This window comes from Plectropomus leopardus, chromosome 4, assembly GCF_008729295.1.
Source record: "Plectropomus leopardus isolate mb chromosome 4, YSFRI_Pleo_2.0, whole genome shotgun sequence".
Classification (NCBI taxonomy): domain Eukaryota; kingdom Metazoa; phylum Chordata; class Actinopteri; order Perciformes; family Serranidae; genus Plectropomus; species Plectropomus leopardus.
The window spans coordinates 9,556,082-9,577,421 of NC_056466.1; the positions used below are offsets into that span (position 1 = coordinate 9,556,082).

The 21,340-nt window shown below is 39.6% G+C and overlaps 2 protein-coding genes across 9 annotated transcripts in view; both read left to right on the top strand.

The window, feature by feature from the left end:
- Nucleotides 1-3: 3 nt before the first annotated feature.
- On the top strand, nucleotides 4-6,381 carry stn1 (STN1 subunit of CST complex). 2 transcript variants are annotated; one of them, XM_042484544.1, is made up of 10 exons: nucleotides 4-235; nucleotides 567-693; nucleotides 1,188-1,283; nucleotides 1,626-1,703; nucleotides 2,499-2,672; nucleotides 3,056-3,167; nucleotides 3,743-3,893; nucleotides 4,379-4,501; nucleotides 5,110-5,182; nucleotides 5,619-6,381. In XM_042484544.1, the coding sequence occupies exons 2-10, from the start codon at nucleotides 576-578 to the stop codon at nucleotides 5,774-5,776; spliced, it is 1,083 nt and encodes a 360-aa protein (XP_042340478.1). In that variant the 5' UTR covers nucleotides 4-235; nucleotides 567-575; the 3' UTR covers nucleotides 5,777-6,381. The 2 variants fall into 2 exon arrangements, with proteins under 2 accessions (XP_042340478.1, XP_042340477.1); XM_042484543.1 differs by lacking the exon at nucleotides 4-235 and having other exon boundaries at nucleotides 474-693.
- Nucleotides 6,382-8,519: 2,138 nt separating this feature from the next.
- Nucleotides 8,520-21,340, top strand: part of sh3pxd2aa (SH3 and PX domains 2Aa) — a 127,125-nt gene continuing 114,304 nt past the window's right edge. For 4 of the 7 annotated variants that reach the window (XM_042484764.1, XM_042484765.1, XM_042484766.1 and 1 more), the window contains exon 1: nucleotides 8,520-9,351. In XM_042484764.1, coding sequence (XP_042340698.1) covers nucleotides 9,256-9,351 — 96 coding nt within the window. In that variant the 5' untranslated portion in view covers nucleotides 8,520-9,255. Of the gene's footprint in view, nucleotides 9,352-20,337; nucleotides 20,410-21,340 lie in introns of those variants that run through there. The other 3 variants (XM_042484769.1, XM_042484770.1, XM_042484771.1) reach the window with 3 other exon arrangements.

Below are 21,340 nucleotides of genomic sequence, written 5' to 3' on the forward strand. Positions count from 1 at the left end.
TTCTTTCTCTTCGTGCTCCTCGTGCTTTGGCAGTTGGCGGGGTAATTTCAGTCTTCTGCTGCCCTCGTCCGCACGGGAGACCAAACACAACCGGCCATTTCCAGACCATTTAAGCATTCACGACGACATTTTAGCATGCTTTTCCCAAGAAAAAGAAGCAGTCGACCATGTGTTACTTGTTAATTGCAGTGTTGCGGCGTCAGTCTGCCACCATCGCCTCAAGAAACAGAACACGGTCAGGTTTCTTTGTGTCCCTGAAACTACATGTCCCATACACCATTGCGAAACAGGAACGCGCCAACTAGTAATTTTTTTTTAAAACATAAATATTTTAACGCTATTAATCAACTTGATACTTTCTAGCATGTTTGCGTGCATGTTGCCGAGTCAAAGTAAATAACAAAAATAAAATAAATAATATATTTAGTTAAGAATACGTCACGTGACCAATATTTGGGTTCCTGTCAAGACACTCCACGCGACTCTACGGTTAGCTAGCTAACTGGCTCCGTTTCCTTGTATAAATAACGAAAACCTGTGCTTTCACTCTCCATGATGAAATGCAGGCTGCTACGATGGATCCAGCCGAAGAACCCCCGTCGATGTTGTGGGGACTGGACCCGATCTTTTCTGCCTTCGCCAGGCTCTATGTCAAAGACATCCTGCAGATGACGGAGTCCACACAGGTGCCAGGTAATAACACCGATAGAGACATATAGACACAAACACAAAAAAGTTTTTTGTGTTGTTGTTGGTCTGAAGTTCAACAACTGTAAATGCGATGTTAGCAAGTTAGCTACAAATGATCTACTTTGTAAGTTCATAGCCAACTTTATCAGACGTTTCGAAGTGTTTATTCTGTCATGTTTATATTTAACTTATCATGTCATTGTTTCATTTAATGTTCCCTTTTACATCAATATCATCATTGTCACATCGTTGTCACAACTTTGACAGCTTTGAGTCTACAGGTCCTTAAAGTGTCTTAAAATGGTTTTAATTCTATAGGCTATATGCGTTATATCTATCTATCTATCTATTGAAGTCTATCTTAACCATTGAAGGTCTTTATATGGTTAATAGTTGACTCAGTTGTGTGTGTGTTTTTTAGACTCAGTGAGTGATGCTAATGCTAACAATTGATGCTTTGAGATCATTATTTTTATTCTGCGTTTTATGTCCCACAGGTATTTACTTCTACAACTCACATCCAATCTATAAAGTCGATGTACTTGGGACGGTTGTTTACAAGAGAGAAAGAGATGACTTCTTCTGTTATGGAGGTATTCTTGCTGTGTGGAGCAAAGCTATTTTGCTTGTTCATATTTCATAAAGTATGTGTGTTTGTATGCATGTAACAGTTATGTGCTGATATAAGTTTTTTTAGCAATATTCTTACTGTAAATGCTGTCTTTGGGAGTCATTTTGGGATCCACTATGGCAGTGTTGGCTAAACACTAGCAAAGTCTCCATCCTTGACAATACACCAGTTTTGTTTACATTTCACAAACTAACACACCCAACTATTATATGAAGGCCTAAAAATAGCATTGCCTTGACTTCTCATTCTCTTTACAAGCAAAAAGTCCTTTTCTGATTTTGAGTATCTGTCCTTTTGTTCACAGTGGATGATGGTACTGGCGTAATAAACTGCCTTTGCTGGAAAAGTGACCTGCTGAAAGAGGAGGGGGATCCTACAAAATGTGAGTCTGCATTTGCATGAATTTCACTGTTAGCACAGTTGTGTTTTGTACATGTTAAAGTTTGTTGACAGCGTGTTCAATTCTACTGACAGCGATATCTCCAGTGATAGAGACACAACTGCTAAGGTGGCCAGCAAGCAGCTAATTAGAGTGTGGATGTTATGACAGTGCGCATGGCCCCTACACCTACATGTACTTCAGAAATTAGTTATTAATGCTTTAATTTATATCCACAAATCATATGGCCTAATCCAGCAACAATCTCTTAAATTTCTCTCATATTTTGTCTTAATATTACGGGGAGGGTAGGTATAACAGATGTCAACTCCAGATGCACCAAACCTTCTTAAACATCCATAGCTGCTCTTACCCAGGTGTGCTCAATGATGAATCCCACTTGATCATAAGTCACTTATTAGCGCAGGTAACACTCCCTGAACACTGTATAAGGGCAGGTTTTGTACCGTGTGCAAAGACTCAAACAGCACATGATATGATATATATTTGTAACTATTACAACATCAAAAATGTTGTAATAAGAAGAACTTCTGCAGTAATGAAAGTGACAAATAAACTTAAAGTAATTGTGATTTTAGAGAAATGTATTGGAGTAGTAAAAGTATGCATGCAAAAAGGTTTAAATACATTTCATAGATCAAGATGACTTAAATGTTTAAAAGGAAAAGCAGTCCTCTTACTAATAAATAAATTGTGCATACAAGCAAAAATAAGAGAGAACCTGTTTCTCACATGAGACCCATTGTTTATTATCCTTTGTCAATTTGTCATCTGCAGCAGGGGGGGGGGACAGTGATGGCGCTCAGGGAGGTTTCAACCCGGTTGCTGAACTGAAGAAGCTGAGAGAGGCCCAGCAGAGCCGCTGCCGTCTGGAGATCGGGGAGCTGCTGCGAGTCAGAGGACCGGTGAAGACGTCGAGACAACAGAGAGAAATCATGGCCTCCATCTTCTGTGAGTGCAGAGAATTGTCCTTTAAAAGCCACAGTGGCAGTTTAATGTCAAATTTTACCACTCATTTTTACTAATCTAGCGACCAGGTATGTTTTAAATATTGGAATAAAATGCCCAACATTAATCCGATGGTTCATTAGAAACTACAAATGCTAAAACAAGAACATGTATTCGGTCACGCAGTCCTTATCCACACCCTCCTGCCTACAAGGTCATTCTTTTTCCGAGCACTGCGGTCCTGTTTTATGGTAGCCTACATGTGTCTCCCTTTCTCGCACACACACACACAACCACACACAGCTTATTCTTTATTTCAGAGGACACACCATCTATATGCTCTGCCCATTCGTCATGTGTATATCTGTGTTTGTGTGTGTTCCCAGATAAAGTGGACGACCCAGTGATGGCGGTCCAGATAGCGTGGATGATGGAGGTTCCTCAGCTCTACAGACAGTGCTATGACAAACCATTCCAGCTGCAATCCGATGCAACCGGGTACAAACATCCATCACAGTAGATAACAACACTACAGCCAGGTTTCCATCCAAATGAATGTCAATTGGTACACCAAGATAAACAGTTAGTGGCACTCATGCTCAGTCAGGTGCTGCCAAATCATTGCAGAAGAAGGGGATGTAGTGACGTGACAAATTTCAAAAAGCGTCAAAGCTTCAATGGTGGAAAGCATGATGGAAAAAAGGCCTTTGTGTTTTGTTTCATCCATTAATGTGACCGCATTGTGCCATACATATCTGATATCTTCTGCTGCAATTTTTAGCCTCTTCATTGGAAGCTCCGGTGGACTATTAAGTCGCATGCTTCATGTATGTTAGAATTTATTTTCTAAGTATATATTTTTTCTAAATATTTATTTATTTATTTTACAGGAAAAAAAATATACATATACATACTTTTCCCGTGACTTTTTATGATTTTCTTGCTTCTTTTAGAGCCATGTCTTCTTAAGTTGCTCGTTGCTTTTTCCCCATGTTTTTGACAGAAACGAGGTCTCAAGGGCTTAAGGATAAGTATACATTTCACTGAGGCCCGATTCTTTGTCTGTTGTTCAGTGACTCAACCATCAGTTCCCTCAGCAAGGCAACAAATATGATCAAGGAGTTCTTCAAGCAGAAGTCGGTGACCAGGTTCAGACCGTATGATGTTCAAGACCTCCTGCAGCCTCTGATCTCCAGCCAGCCTCAAACAGCATCAGCAGACCAGGTACACGCCAGAATAATAATAATAATATGGGAACTGTTTCTTTTTGAAGACGTGTGGTGGTGATGGGATGAAACGTATTCCAACGTCAGACTTTATTTGAAGTGTCATTCTAAAGTGAGGCTGACGAATGGAATAAAGAAATACAGCCATGATTTGATTTCAAGCACAGAAGCTAATTTGTATTCTTTCATTTGATGTTTGGGTGTTACTTTTTCCTCACAAAACTAGACAGGATACACTGAGATATTTCCACACTGCAGTGCAATTTCACAGCAGAAAATTATTCAGATTTCTATAACTGAAACAAAAACAGTAATAGATGTTGCACGGTTTTTTTCCCACTGTTTCTATTTAATGCTTCATCCCACCTCCACATTTAAATATTGACTGTAAGGTGGTTTGATAAAACCATAGTGGATGTTTGTGCCATTTTTAACTTCACTCCAGTGCTGTTGCGTTATCATCGTTCTCTGCTGCTGTTTTAGGAGCCTGTGGCGGGTCCATCTGCATGCCAGCAGCTACGCCAGCTTCTGAAGGAGGCCCTGCAAGTTTTACAGGATGAGGGCGTCGTGTACCGCAAGGTCAAATCCCAGGATGAAATCTATCATGTAAGCCGAGATATCTTAAAAACTGACCAATTGTGCTCATTTTCAGCTTCATACTTGTATTTGGTATTGTACTAGAACATGTTTACATCATTTAATAGTCAAAAACACTATTTTCCTCATTTTGTCTGTGCTGGACATCTGTAACATTTATTGTAATAGAAAAGCCAATGATTGGACAGTTAATGCCCCCCCCCCCCCCCCCACCTCTCTTTAACACTTGCAGACAGCATGCTATGTATTTATTTTAATTATTTAAGTTTTATTTATTTATTATTTTAATTTCAATATGATATATTGATTAAACTCAGTTTAATCTCTGTTTTCACAGTTGAATCACTGTTTAAATAAATAAATTGATTAAATGGTGCTGCAGAGTTCTGCTTAATTTTAATTTTAAATGTACTCATTTAAACCTAGTTTAACTAAACTACTATTAGAGCTAATCTCAGATTAAATTAATCCTTGTTGGTTCAACTCGCTTTATATATCAGACACAAAATATGGAAAAGCACAAGAGGTCCCCTTTCATTAACTTCCTCCCACTTGAGTAGGTTATTACTGGGAGGATTCATTATGGATGTCTGTTTGATGCTGTTGTACTTCACCAGGTGACCGCGCACGATAAAGATCTGCTCATAGCCGTCAAGGACATTATCAGGGAGGACTCAAAGAGAGAGAAGTGTAAGTGCACTAACTGTTTTGCTCTAAATTAAGTCTCGGACTTATAAATGTGGACCTACTGTAGTTTCAGTTTAACTCAGTGACAATCTCCTTTGTGAATGTTGTCAAGAATGAAAGCTTTTCTTAGCTGCTTGTCAAATATCAAATTAGTACAATAATTTCACCTACCACATGTCACTTTGTAATCGCCTCTTTATGTAGAGGAGCAGATGCCTTTTGGTGAAACAACTTGTAAAAACAATTTCTCATTGTTATGCGGATATTTATACAAAAATAATTCCAATGAAAATATTAAATAACTTATGGAACATTTGAAAAACTTAACTCCATAAATTCCTTTCTTCAAGTGATACTCTAAGGTCTCCATATAACCTTAGTGTCCATGGCTGCATACATGTCTGTGTGCTGACAGTTGCTTCTTCCTGTGTGCCTCCAGATGCAGAGAAGGGTTGCCACATCCTGCACATCCTGTCTGCAGTCAGGCAGCGCCACAGCCTCAATGTGAGCAAAGTGGCCCTGGAGCTGGTCCTCAAATCACTGGAGTGCAACAGTGACATTGTCAGCACCAGCGACAGTCACTACACTGCGTTTTAACTTGAGCACGGTGCGGTCAGGAATCCAGTGTTACTGTATATACTATGGCTAATGTGGCTTATTGCTCCAACATGTGAGCACTGAATACGAAAATCATGCCTTTCTTCATCATGACTGTTGTGAAACGTAGCACTTGCTAAAAGTAGTCAACTCCATTTTTTTAAATGAATTTTAAAATACTACTTAATGTTAGTGTTTTCAGGTTGAATTTTAAGTTAAATATAAATTTATGCCCATGCCAAAGAAAATGGGCATCAGGGAAGCTTTCAGGATCACTGTGCACGCCGCTTTTGTAAATATGTATTATGATATAAATGTTTAAATAAACAGGAAATTAATGGCAGACCAGGCAACAAAGATAAGGCTCATGCATGGCCATGTTTATCTGCAACAGGGCCCTGGGGCAAAATTGAGCTTCTGGCCCCCCTGTAGGCCCCATCCCTCTGACATTATGTCCAATTTGTATAGCTTTTCTTTATATTGTGTTTTTCTTTAGACAGAGCAACAGGAAATATGTCAATTTGCCGCAATAAACATGGCACTATGTATTATAGACTTCAGCTGGACAAGCGGCTAACTTCCAGTTTGGCCCTCCGCTAACTTGAATGGGGATAAATAACATTTTGTCCTGCGGCGAAAATGTTATAAAATGTTATCAGTGGAACTGTTCAAATTCTGATAGTGAAACGAGATATTTTGCAGAGGTAGTGATGCTCAAAAAAGTGTATCCACTGATTTACAGATGTCTCGTTTACAATGAAAGTCTATGGGGACCTGTCTTTTTGAGCCCAGTGGCTTCACGTCATGTCAGTTGTAATTCCACGGTCTGGCCACTATGTCAGATTTGCAAGGCCTGGGGCCCATTCACTGGACCTTTCCTGGGGCCATTTCTAAATAAAAGTATACAGTTTTCTGAGACTTCAGAAAGGTCCCAGCAGAGCTATAGAGAAGTACGACTGTTTTTACAGTCATCACCATAACTAAACTAAACTTTGTGCGTAAAATTGGTGGAGTGCCTCTTCAGTTACAAATATATGATTTGCTTGAAAGCTCTTTCATTATACGTTATTTTAATCCATTAAATTGAAATCCACAAATGAGCTGCCTCACAATAAACTAGAGGTGTTTGGAGCCCCTATAGATACAGGGCCACAGGGCGGTTGCCCTCTCTGTCTAGTTGTTAATCCAGCCTTGCATATTCCCATATGCATATTCAGTTACAAGTAAGCAGTTGACACACATTGAGGCTGGAGTTTTCAGGGCCCCTGGAGTCCTGTGGCAGTTGCCGAGTTGGAGCCTTGGGCTCATGGATATCGAAAAGTCAATAAAAAACACTCAGAAAACTGTAAAAGCAGCAAATTTGTTTTTGCTCCCATTTTTCACAGTTTTAAGTGACCATTTAATAGAGTTAATAGATATGTTATTCTCCAATTTTGATCGCAAATTTGGTCAAATCTGTGTTAGTGAGCACTTCTCCTTTTCCAAGATAATGATGAGCTGTGATGCTAATGATGCTCATCATCCTCACAAGGCAGCAGTTCTTCATCATAACTGACTTGTGCGGTTGTGAGGCCGGTTGGATGTTCTAACAAGTTCAGGGAAACAACACCGAGACGTCTTATGGTAGTGTCACTAAGCTGACACTTCATTAGGGGCAAGCCAAACAGCATGATTAGTCAGTGGCTTCCAGTGGTAATAAAAAATATACCAGAACCTCTAAGTGTAAACTTATTTTTTTCACTTTTAAGACTAACAAAATATCATGCAGGCAAGCTTTAAATGAGGGTGGCATGGGGAATTCACTGCACAGTTTAGGGTTGCCTTGACCATCCCGAGGCACACCTGTGAAGTGCTCACTAACACAGATTTAAACAAAGTTGTGACTAAAAATTGTGAAAAATATATAAATTTAATACATTAAAAGTCTAACTGTGAAAATGGGAGCACTACAGAAGTGTTGCATTTAACCCACTGAGCAAAAGACACCATTTAAACACCATCTTTAGCTTTAGCCCTGTTGTAGTGCAGGATTTCTCAGATACATATAGCCCAAATTTAGACCGTATTTGAAAATACATTAATAACGCATAAAAAAAACTGTAAATAATTAACAAAAGTCCTGAATATCTGTGTTCACATTATACATTTTTAAGTTTATTTCTTGTCATATACACAGATTTTGTTTACTCTTGAATTTAGACTGAAACATCTACTAGATTTTCACTTTTCAGCCTTGAATAACCAAAATCTAAACGTCTAAAGACAAAAAAAAAGCTAAATGTGTAAAGACAAATAGAGGTATAAAATACTTTTATTCTTTTCAGCGTTAAATTGCTCAGTGGGAAATGTTTGTTCAGTATACAAGTTTGGTTTTCATATGTGACTTGAAAGATCTAATCTCACTTTAAAAACCTGTGATGGGTCATAATGCATCCTAGCTGTATTTATTTTATGAACTATACATAAAAAGGCCAAAAGGAAAAAAAAAAGTCCAGTCTCTAACTGGGCTTCTTTACAGTCGTGCGGGCTCGTGTTGCTGTGTGCACAGGGGGGCAGTGTTTGGTCGTTAATTGGCTCTCTCATGTAGAGCAGGCTGCTGCTGATTGGTCGCCTGTGAAACATCTGTATCCATATTTCCAGTTGCTCGTGTCTCCGGCCAGAAAGCTGCTCATGACTCAGAGCCTGGAGAGTGTGAACAAACTGATCGGGGCTTCATTACCACGCTGTTGTGCAACATTTCAACGAATAACATGTAGTTTGTGTCGAAATCAAAAGCTTTTTTTTTGGCACATTTATGTAACATTATTGCGTGCTCTTATAAGGAAGGAGGAAAAGTTACGGGGATGAAATGATTATGTTGATCTCGGCAGCTTCATAATTTTGCCACACAAGAGCACGTTTCTTGTCGAGAAAAGAAAAGCCAAATGTTTTTTTTGCCAGTGTATGTGCTTTATTCCAAGTAGCCCTGAGGACGTGCGTGAAGCCCATCCCACTCCGTTCCCTAAATTCACTGCGCCTGCTGTAGCACGGGAGGCGTTTGGCGCTGGATTTGCCGGCTTCCTTGCATTCATCCAGCCCCCCCTTGTAACCTTCAGGTATGCATATGCCTCCTCTGTAGGCATCAGACACAAAGGAACTCTTGACTTTTTTTTTTCTATTTTTAAGGTGACCGCCTTCATCAGCGCGCCGCCCGCCACCGGTGTGTGGCTGAACATCGCTCTCTGCTTTGGATATTTCACCGTCAGCGACCAGCACCAGGCTTATCGATAAGTTTCTAATCAGATTGATGCTCGTTGCGTCAACGGAGCCGGAGCAAGAGCTGCCAAATTGGCCGCGAGCGAGCTGATCTCTTAATGGACCGCTGAATTGTTAAATGACACAGCGATGAATGTTGTGATCTCCCTCTCGTGATACCAAGATAGCATTATCTGGAGCCGCAGCAGCTGCCTGCCAGCCTGCCCGCCTTGCCTGCCGCTTTTATGCATAGCCTTTGCAGGGTCAAGATGCAGTTTCGGACTGTGCTGGACGTGAAAGTCGTGGACGTGGAGAAGAGGCGCAATCCGTCTAAGCACTACGTGAGTTGCCTGCATGCTTCATCCATGTCACCTTATATCCCACCTTGTCCCGTTCAGATGTGTCAGCGGTGTGTGTTTCTCTCTCTCTCTGTGTGTGTGTGTGTGTGTCTGGCCTGTTACCAGTCTCAGCGTGACACCTAAACACTGCATTTAGTCCAATTAATGTAGCCTAGCTGCTAAGTGAAGACCACAGCTCGGCTAAGCTACTCTGATTTAGGAAGATTTTTTAAATAACAAACCAAGCAAGTCCGAGCTAAACCTTCTCATGGTGTTTCAGCAGACGTAGTTCATCATCACAAGTGAGCTGTCATACCTGTGGGGAGGAACAGGGTTGGTAGTAACACTTTTTACTTTCATTTAACCCCCTTAAAAAAGCTGCATATTTAGTACATTCAACGTGTAGCCAAATGGAAGTCTTAAATGTCAGTTAGGAGTTAAGGGACCTTACTCTCCCTAACCTTAGCCTAATAAGAAACTACAGACTGTCAAATATGTTTTGTATACTTGCATAACCATCCTTATCGTTTGATTGCTTGTCATGCACTATAGGATTGGTTGTCCCTATGTGATCAGATTAAGACTAATTGGCGCCAGGGGCAATTTGTTTGAGCAGCTTGGTGTGTACACATACAGTAACATGCAGACGCATAAATAGATTAGCATTGCATAGAAATAAAACTAGAAATATGCCAAGGATGTCAGTGGAATATCTACACATTTAGTTCGACTGTCAACAAAATGAATACAAACAATAAAACCAATAAATGTATACTTTATTTTAATGGGGGAAAACAAAAGTCAAGCCAAGTCAGGTTCGTTTATAGAGCACATTTAAAAACAACAAACATTGACCTAAGTGCCTCACAGAGATCAATTTGATCAAATACATACAGTCATAAATGAGAGAATGTAAGCAGCCTAAATGAATAAAAACATACAATATCTTTATGAAAACATAACACAGAAAATACGTTGACAAACAGCCAAATAAAATACATCATCATATTGGCTAAAGAAAAGAGATGGGTCTTAAAGACAGGTTTTAAAGGTAGCAATGCACGGGGAAATTCAAATTGTCATAGGGAGACTACTCCATAGTTTACTATGGCCAACTACTGAAAATGCTCGGTGACCTTTGGTTTTTTTACTGTGTACGTGGAATGGAGAGCAGTGATTGGTCGCTGGATGGAGGCAATCTTAAAAAAAATCAGTTTAAAAAGTTTATATTCAATGAAAATCTTTAGTTGAAATTCAACAACCTAGCCAGCTCATGCATCATGCAGAGAGCATAAGCTGGAAAAATCATTCCTATATGTGCATTTTTTCATTCTTATATGACTTTATAAGGAACAAAACTACAATACGTGTGTCAACTAAACCCAAAGAGAACGTGACAGACATCCGCAACTGCAAACTAATAACTACATGTCATAACCTAAGACAGTACTATGAAAACTATAGCTCTCCCTTCATACTTTGTATAATTTTTAAGTTTTTAATCATAAAATCATTGTGTAAAAGCCTAGAAGAGAAACACAGAGGAGTCAAATATTTACATTTTGACATTAAAAACGCTCAAGTCCTCTGACCTCAACTTCTACTGTCTCACTCCTGAAATGACCGTGTAGGTGACCCCAATGACCTCAACTCTGAAAATGTCAGTACCAACATTGTTTAACAGCGCTCTCCGAGGAACGAGATCTTATGAATGTGACAGCAAACCCTGTTCCTCCCAACTGTCGAACAAATAGCCTCAGCAACATCAGCACTGTAACCTGGTTATTATTTTCAATATGTCAATATAATCATAACTAAATGAAAAACTAGTCTTCAGACAAATCAGTGACGTTTAGAATCAAAACTGTTAGGTCATATACAGTGTTTGGCTACTTCAAGGGTTCTCAACTAGGGGTCCTTGGAGTTCAAGGGGGTCCCCAGAAAAAATGAGGACTAGTTTATTTTCACTATTTAATTCACTATAGAGTTGAGCCCAATGTGATTGAAAGTTAGAAAATTCTGATCACTTCCTTCACAGTTAACTCCTTAACTGTAGAGGACAACTATGAATTCATGTCTTAACCACATTCAGCAACCAAAGTAATTTCATTTGGAGGTCCTTAAAGCCATATCTTATCAAATGGGAGTTGACGAGCCTAATGTGTGTCAATTTAGTGGTCCTTAAAATGAAACTATTACCTGATGGTAGTAGGTAAGGAAGTTGTTGCACATATCTTACGATCTTAATTTGTTTTGCTCAGTTTGGGCCTTATAAGGTGGACACAAGAATAGTCATTCTCCCTTAATAACACTTACTTAATATTGTCTATTCTTAGGTAAAACAACACAAATTAGTTGAGTCCACATAACTCAAAGTGTCTCTACTTCAGAATATATTCTCCATTCTTAAATGATTGGTTACACCTCGAACAAATGAAGGTCTGTTGAGATATACAAGTTCTCCTCCCATTCGGCACTAAAAGAACGAAGGCAGCACACACAGAAATATCTCCTTTATTGAAAGACCACTCAAAAGTTTTCCAAGAAATCAATCAAAAATGTACTGCCTCATCAGTTGTTCAGGTTTTGTGCAATAATGGATTTACTAAGTGTGAAATGGAGGCAGCCTCTGTTGGGTTACAAATTGTCATACTAGTAGTACAAGTTATGATCAAAACCTCACTTTAGAATGAAATTGAGTTATTTGGACACTATTTACATTTCAGTTTTGTGTTTCGTTACATAGGAACAGACCATATTTTTTCCAGGTCCAGTGTGTAGGGTTTAGGGGGATATATTGGCAGAAACTAAATATAAAATAAAATATAATATAATAAGTATATTTTTTGAGTGTATAATTATCTGAAAATAATAACTAATGTGTGTTTTTATCTAGAATGAGCTGTTTATGTCTCAATAGAAAGTAAGTTCTTGACTACAGAGGTCGCTCTGTTGCACTACCATGTTTCTACAGTAGCCCAGAACAGACAAACAATATCTCGAGATGAGCCATTAGTGTTTTGATGTTTTTTTTTTAGTGTTTTTGTTTTTACTAGTTACAACACTGGGTCAGTTTGTTTTGAAGAGGAGGAGACCTCTGCTAATAATTCGTCTCCCAGTAAAAACCTCCTGAATACTTGCGTAATCATAAGTTATCAGAGAAAAAAGGTGAACACACGTGTGCTGGGACTTCTCTAACATGCCAAACAGCATCGGAGAAACACTGATTTGTCATGTGGACCTGCTTTATTCAGTATTCTTAATCACCAGACTGAAGTGATGTAGTCAACAAAAAACTTGAATTATCTGGTATCCAGTTGACAAAATAATCTCACCACAAAGTCCATCTAGTTGCTGTTCAGGAAATGTTCAATCGTATGACCTGATCTCCAACAGCAGATGGAGTTTGCGCAGTTGAACATTAGAAATTTCCGTTTTTTCATTTGTCCGTGGTAAAAGTTGAGATTGAAAGTGACGTTGGAATCAGCAGTTGACAGAAATCATCTAACCTTCTATTTAGTAGCTTCAACTCCATCTGATAGCCGTTTTTTGTTTTTAACGCTTGTGTCAATCATTTTTAAAGGACGTATGTCACAGCGATTATTATTACCTTTCTGATTTTTCCCTCCTGTGGCCATCTTCACCAATACTGCACTTGTTAGAAGTGAGAGGCTGTGTTGGGCCTGTGCACTTCATGGCCCCAGTTCAGATCCTATTTTGAGCCCATAAACAAGTCATAATAAATGAGTTGCTCATATGCACTTTCAGCCCTGCATGCCCTTGAGTCTAACGATATGTGCACACAATTAGCACGCTTATTCTGCTTTGAAAGGAGGAATTCACAGGGCTCTCGCCATATGTGTCCTTTTATCAGATGTACTGTAGCTGCTTTACAAGACATGGAATTATGATTTGAATTTTCAACATGAAATAGATTCTCTCATCCAGAACAAAACATCATCTGTGAACTTGACTGAGTAGCTAATACCACCCAGACACAGTACTGGACTATCAGTATATATTTTTAACATGGGGTGGCCTCCGTGAAACTGATACCCAAACTCTGACACTGTCGAAGCATCACTATACAGAGCTCCGGGGCAAAAATGAGCTCTGGGCCCCGATTGACAATCCCAACCCCCCTTCCTCTCGTTCTGTGGGTATTGTGTATGTACTCTGTAGCCTTCAAGTACCCATCAAGTACAGTGCACGCAGTAGACTCCACATGACAGCTTAATTATAGTTCGCCTGAAGCTCTTGAAACCCATTGGCACTCCCATACTGGAGAACTACCTGCCCCCAGGTTCTCTGTCTGCCAATTAGTTTGTGTTTATTTGATTAAACACAAACTTATTTATGCCCCACCTAAGAACGATATCAGCCGAAATAATAACGGGGTTAAAACTAGATGTTAACATGGCTTTAAGATGAGATAATAATGTGAAATGTGTGTCAAGGTGCTTTAGTGGTGCATATTGCCAATCAAATGTATGTATGTGTGTATTCAGATGACAACGAACTAATCATATTGTTTAGTATAAAAGCTCCAGATTGGCTTTGGTCCTGTGGAATATGTCCAGGAGTACAAATATGAAAACTTATTTCTGGGTTTTAGGACTCATTCCTGCACCAGTCTATTTGGCTGGGATGATATGCAGCTTTTGAGCTGTACCAGAGTTAGCCATAAGCTAATTCACACCTGTAGTCCCTGGGTAGGAAACAGAGACTAATATCTCTGTTATTATTTGCTATATATACTTCTTGTGATCCCCTTCGTGCAGAAGCGTCTGCCAATTATATGTAATGTTAAATAACATTTCATACATCTCTTTGCAGAACAATCATGGTTGCCCTTGATGATCCACAGTCAACAGTTTCATTGGAAGAATTTTCTACCAGCAATAAGCGTGTTCAGTGGATTATGTAGAGTAATCAGGACGCTGTTTCAGGATGACACATAGCTGCTGAAGTTTTTAAATGTCATGTTTCAGTGCTGTGAGCTCCACAAACAAAAGTTCAATTCAGTGTCATTAACCTCCCATGCGGAATAATGACACATATCCTTGTGTAATGATTAAAAGAATACTTTGACATTTTGGGAAATATGATTATTGGCTTTCTCGTGTTGAGTAAGATTAGATGGTTGATACCTCTCACATATGCTGTCATATACAACTATCATCAGTCATGTTTCTATTACTGTTATTATAGTTATCACCTAGCATAGTTTCTGCTGGGGACATGGTGATAACAACTGACTGACTAATATTATAGTAGGGGTTCATCAATCTGCATCGATATATATATTAATATACATATTAAATGAGCAATGATCACCTGTCATTGATGCAAAGTGTAAACATCAATCCATATCATCCTCTTCTAGATGCGCCTTTATTTTTGAAATTCTGTGTCGCAGTAACACAGTGTCAGGCAGATGACGCCAAGCAGACAAGAGAAAGACGATGAGGATATTGGTATTTACTTGGGAGTAAATCATCAGTGTCGACATGTTTTGTTTTCGGAGAAACTCAGGGTTAACAGACAGAGTGCATGTCATATGTACACAAAAGCCATACTTATGAAACACGATGTACATGCCAGGCACTGCACTTCGCTAGCTTCTTGCTAACGTTACATTAGCTGCTCTGTTTCAACAATGTTAGACGGAAAGAAAACGTGCATGCAGGCTGAAATTCATCCACGCTGTTCTTTCAGGAGATGCTGTGACTTAAACCAGCGGTGAGTAAGAGAAAACATAAATAATACATGTAGTCTGGTGAAGGAAAAGTCCACTAGCCACTAAGCTAATTGATGTAATGTAAAATGACAGTCATGCTAAAAACGTTAGCATATCGTATATGTGGGGGAAACATGACCTGCAAAAGACAGCTGTTCCGTCTTAAGCTTAGCATTAAAAACAAAGGCATGGCAAACAGTTAGCCTGGTTTGGTCCAACGTTCAAAAATATGCCTAAAGCACCTCTAAGGCTTGCTTATTATCAACTCGGTGTATCTGCCATGTAAAAACATGAAGCTATGGTTTTACTAGAGCTGTGTGATTCAGAATTATGCCAGTCAAATAGGATTTGGCTGTTCAATATGAATATTTGATGACTTGCTTACATAGAAACATAGGACATAGAAGTCAAACTAACTGCGCTAACGTTGGGAGAAAAAAAATGATTACTTGACTTGAAGCAACCTCAGTCAACTCTGACTGATGATTTGAATCTCTGAGTATCAAGGGTTAACCCTAGGTTTTGTAATTTGTTTTTAGGAGAGAGCCAGTCTAGCTGTTTCCCCCTGCTGTTAGTTGTTTTTTATGCTAGTTAGCATCTCTAGCTCCATCATACTCTTAAAAAGATATTGAAGTATTCCTTAAAACCACAATCTGAAAACAAATATTTCTTCTTGGCAAGCTAAAGTGACAAAATACACTCGCAGGCAGAATTCTCTAGTGCTTAGAGACAGTGAATTAATGATCTGCTTTTCATGACACAGGCTATGCTGAAATATGTTTTTAATGCAGCTCTGACTCTTAATGCACAGCTATTGCTTCCACAGAGTAGTTTAGTGTAACATGAGATTCCCAAATCAGTCCAGCTCTGTAGAGAGGCTTGTTGAGGAGTATCCAGGCTACTATAAGTACAGTTAAAGTGTAACATGAGCTTCTCGGAGCTGAGCTGAGCTGAGCTGTGCTGTGTTTTGGGCTCTTCTGTCTCAGCGGGCCAGTCTGTGGCCTAGTTTCCCTAGCTACCCTGTCTCTGGAGACAAGGCTAGTCACTGTGAGAAGAGAAAAAGAGAGGGAGGGAGAGAGAACAACACAATCTGTGGCACCCATTGAATCTCATTTGTAATGTTTGTGAAACCAGCTGGAAATGCTTATCTTGTGAGACGAGGGGGAATGAGACTCGGGGTTTTGTCAAAAGGGAAGTGCTCGTCGGACCGTAGGGAAAGCTGGACCGCTGAGTCGCAAACACACATCATCGTGCACACACACAGTGTCCTCCTGTGAACGGTTTTGTGTGTTTGCAGGAGGAGGTGATAAAAGGGAGAGCGAGGTTGGGCATGGCCATGTTTACTTTAAGCTTCTGTTTCCCCCTACAAGTCCCAGTCCCATAACATTTCATTTTCTAGAGACTCCTGTGCAGCGCAGAGGCACAGACTGGAAGACGGTGTTGTTATTTGGCACCATAAAACATCCCTTCAGAGAGCTGTTCCCCACTCAAATATTTATTGGCCTATCAAACACCGAGTGATATCTCGGTGAAAAGGGTCCCCTGTTTTCAGATGCTCACCCTTAACTGTGAGGCTGATGTGTGGAGAGGTTTATGACGGAAGCTTTTTTTTTTGGATTGGCCATTGTTTGTGAGTTGGACGGCTAACTGGAAGTGCTCAAGGGCTATGTGTGTGTAAGACAGAGCAGAGGGTGAGTTAGGGTCTTTGCTGACATCTGTGAGTGAAGTCAGGGTTCCCACGGTCATGGAAAACCTACATCTATTTCACTGATCTGTATAACTATCAAGATGAGCATGTTTTTTGACTGAAACAACGCCAAAATTCTTTGATTCACTTTGTTCCTGGATGGACTGTTGGCTACAGCACAACAAAGTGGTTAAAAACATCAGTAAACACAATTTAAACAGACAGAGAAGGGAAGTATTTATATATGCAGCCCACTCAGCTACGGTAGAATCACAAAAATCAAGGAAAGATGGCCACAAAATCAAGGGAAAATGACAAAATAAGAACAATCTCAGCGAGTCTACTGTATCAGCTGGCAGGACACTCCGCTTCTGAAACGCTCCCTGAGGGATTGAGGATGGAGCAAAACTGCATCACAGATATAACTTAATCGACATGCATCCGGTGGAATCAGCGGTTAGGGCCGCACAATGTTGTTTCAGCATCAACATTGCGATTCATATTAGTCACATCAAAGGACGTGCAATGTGAAGTAAGGCAAATTTCATTGAAAACGTACACAGTTCTTATTTCCCATGGTTAATACCCACCAAGCCTTCCCCTTCAAGAAAGGTTATACCCCTTTAAGACAGGTTATATGTGACAGAGTGTGTTTGTAATGGGAGGCGAGACTGTCCTCCGTGTGTGTGTCTGTGTTGAAAAGTATCACAACTGGGCTGTCAAGTGCTGCAGACATAGTGAAGCGCATGGTTTCACAATTTGGAATTTGCCTTATCTGTCCTTGAAAAGTCATGAAAAGGTTTTGAGGTTTTGTTTGCAGAGCCCCAACTCCGATACCAACAAAATCTGTTTCATGCACTGACACGAGTGGTTGAAAAAAGTGGCGGATGTTTTCGCACTGTTATTACCGGGACCTCACACATGCTGGGGGTTGTTTTCATGTGCTTTATACCAGATGTTGTTTTTGATTGTGAAGGGTTTTATTTGTCTCCTGCAGCAGTTGGCAGATCTCTTCTCATAGCAAGACGTCTCTGACACTCTTCTGTCTGCATTCTGGGTAAATGCACATGGGCCTCCAGCTCCCTGGCATTGCTCTCAACAGCTTAATTTAGGATGACGTCATCCAGATATGGCGATGCACTTTGGAGAGATAGAGCATGTGTGGGCACGTGGCAGGCTGTGGTTTTGTTTTCATGGGAAAATGACCTGAGCTGATCGTTCTTAACATCACTGGATGTGTCGTGCCGTTTTAGTGCGGTGTGATATGTGTTAAAGACTGAGAGACAGAGAAGGAGGAAGAGAGCAATGGAAAGAAAAAAAGAGACACAGTTGTCTTGCTCGCAGCTCTCTTTATGAGATTACTAGATAGTCAGGGAAATTGGCTAAAAAGTTATTAGAATCAGACTTGTCTGATTAGCATGAGAAGATATTCTTTCTCCACCAAAGCATTTAAGAATGATTTATTCGAAATATTTGATAATAAGATACCCACCAGAAACTAAAATATTTACACAAATACGTCAACTTAAAGGGATACTTTAGTGATTTAGTATTGCCCTTGCATTAAGTTAGGACCCTCGCTGTTTGGTCCCAGCTTCTACTCCCCAATATAGGTCAAGCTCCAACATCACCAGATCCCACAATTCCCACAATTTAACTTGATAGTGTCTTTTGATGGAAAATGCTAATGTCTTTTTAACTCTATGCCCCAATTTTTTATATCTTTGTGTTGTTGCCACAGTGAGGACATTCCTTTCTTATCTTATGAGAAACGATATTTGTCAATGAAGTTTAATATCTGTAGTGTTGAATTAAGTTACTGTTAGAGCAAACAGAAAATTTCCCTACTGCTGCAGCTTCACATTAAAACATTTAACTGGTGAAAAATGACTTTTATTATGAAGTAGCCACAGGAAATGAAATATGTTTGTCAGTGATGTTAGCACTTTGCTATCGTTCATCAAAACAACATAGCGGTTATTTTCAGCATTTGTTGACAGCGGATCAGTTTGCAATATTGTGCCAGGTTTTGGTTTGACTTAGTAGCCAAACCATAGACTTACATTGTAAAAGAAACATCAGTGGATACATTCTTTGACTGTCACAGTCAACGCTGAATGACTTTCACTATCAGCATTTGATCTATTTAGTCTGATAACATTTTGAAAGTCAGCTGTGCGTCTGACAGTCGTTAATGGACTTGCTTAAAGGCTAAACGATGCAAAAGATTCAGGTAATTTTACTTTTTTGGCTTCATCCTGAAGACTTAGTTTGACTGTAGACTTTAATGCAAAAACATTAAAGTATTATCTTTGACCTAGTAAAATCTTATATGTAACAATAAAAGACACATAAGACATTGCTGTGCAGGCACTACACAGGCATACATCTTACTGCATTTACTTATTGGGCCTGTACATTGAAATAACTTTGTAAAAGCTTTGAAAAAAAAGTCCTGGTATCATTTTAATGTTCATAAACAAACTGCAAGTCATTCATCTCTCAAGATGAAGACTTTATGACTTGGGCTTTCCTGCAAAGAACTTGAGACTTGACCTCAAACTTCCTTTTACAGACTTGACACTTGAACTAGACTTGAACTTAAATTGGACTTGTGCCAAAAGACTTAAAAAAAAAAGCCATATGTCCATAGTATTCCTGTTATTTAGCTGAAAGTTGTTACCACAGTTCCTCTGCTGATGCAGGTTATCTTTGTGTGGCACAGGTTATTATATAATACTGTATGGACACAGTTTGGTCCTCTTTGGAGGTCTGTCGGTTGTCTTATATTTGTTTAAAAAGCAGTTAACTGGATTAATTCAAGAAAGGCCTTCCTGTGAAGCAGTGTTTGCGATTGTAAACACTGTTCACATGAATACATGGCCTCTGACCTTCTTTCACCTTTGTTGGGATCTGATACAGAATCACTTCAGAATTGTTCTTTTGTTAAACAGAAATGGTATCAAGACGCCATCAAAGGTGCACAGGACGTGGCTGCTGAATAGACACTTTTCCTCGGCACCCCCTGACTTCCTTGCACCCACCACAAAGGCACAGAAGGCGTAATCGGTCCATTTCAAAGTGGAAGTGACCGCAGTTAAGGCAAAGTTGCGGCGTCGGCCTGGTGTGTGGTTAATAAAGGGCACTGCTTTGGCAGCAGATACAAAAACCCCATCTTTAGGGGATTTTCAGAGACCCCCTGCCAAAGCTTATGAATGGAATCATCCTACAGTTTATTTCACTCTTGTGACATTTTTGTTGGCTTTTGCTGAGAAACAGCTTAGAAGAATTTGTCAGGCTTTATTGTCATTTGTTAACCTCTCTGGCTAAACTGAGAGAATAACTGACTGTATTAGAGTATATTTAGGTTTTGGTTCCATGTGGAAAGACTTAACTCCCATGCAAAGAGTTTTTTTTCCAATCTGACTTTTTGTAGTCTGAGCATTTGCACTTTTTATGGTCTGGACGTATGATGTGCGTCTGTTTTATAGTTAGATTTAAATATAGTAGTTTAGGCGGGGTTCACTGCAATTTAGTGGCTAGGCCCACATTCTCTGCCCCTCCGAGCACTGCTCTCTTTTGCCTTCTTCATTTGAAAACTGAGAGACTGGGTCCAGGCTTTCTCTCCGAAACTGTAAGTTATCTCCTATGGTCACTGAATTATGTTTATGATGTTGTTGTTAGAGAAATGATTCTTCAGTCAGAGGGGAAAAGCTGTAAACTCGACATGAATATTCATAGCTATTTCAGAAGAACATGATGAAATAATCAGAGGTCTAATTTGTTCTGTCGTAAGAATTCATGTCTCTCTCTGCTTCTGAGCATGAATAAAACTTTTGTTTTCAAGTCCCGCTTCCCTTCCTGGGAATAACGGACGTACAAGGTCTTTTCTTGCTATCTGGGACATTCAAGCCCCCAAAGCCTTCTTTGAATTGTTTAGTTTTTTCCGCCCCTTTTTTTGTGTTTTCCCTGTTTATGAATGAGTTTTTAGACTCCTTTGAAAAGAAAGTTGACATGTCAGAAATGGAGTGTTGGCACGTGACTGCTGTGGAATCTGAGGAAAAACTCGACTAGTCTGTGATCAAGACAGGACTTGTGTTTTCCACTGAATTATTAAATGTCTCTTAAATGAAAGATATTGTTCATCAAAAGCTCAGTATGTTAGATTTAGGGGTTTTTTTGTCACATATAGCAGTGAGGACTGGAGATTGCACTCAACTTCTCCCAGTTAGAGTTCCTTAAGTATTAATTTTTTGGGAGGATTTTGCCTGGAGCTGAATTATTCTCAGTAAAACAAAAGGATCAGCTCATAAAAACACTGAATGAAGCAGTTTCACATTACCAATCAAAGTTTCTCCGATGCTTTTTGGCATGTCAAAGATGGGCGTTATTGTGTGCTCAACTTTTTCTCTGATAACTTAAGCTCCAGACCATCAGGAAGTTTTTTCCAGGGGCTGAAATATCTACAGTTTGCCTTCTCTCCAGAACAAATGGACCTGGTTATTTAAACTGATACAAATACAGTTTAAAAATCCGTATTTTTAGAATGATGCTAGTCTTGAAGA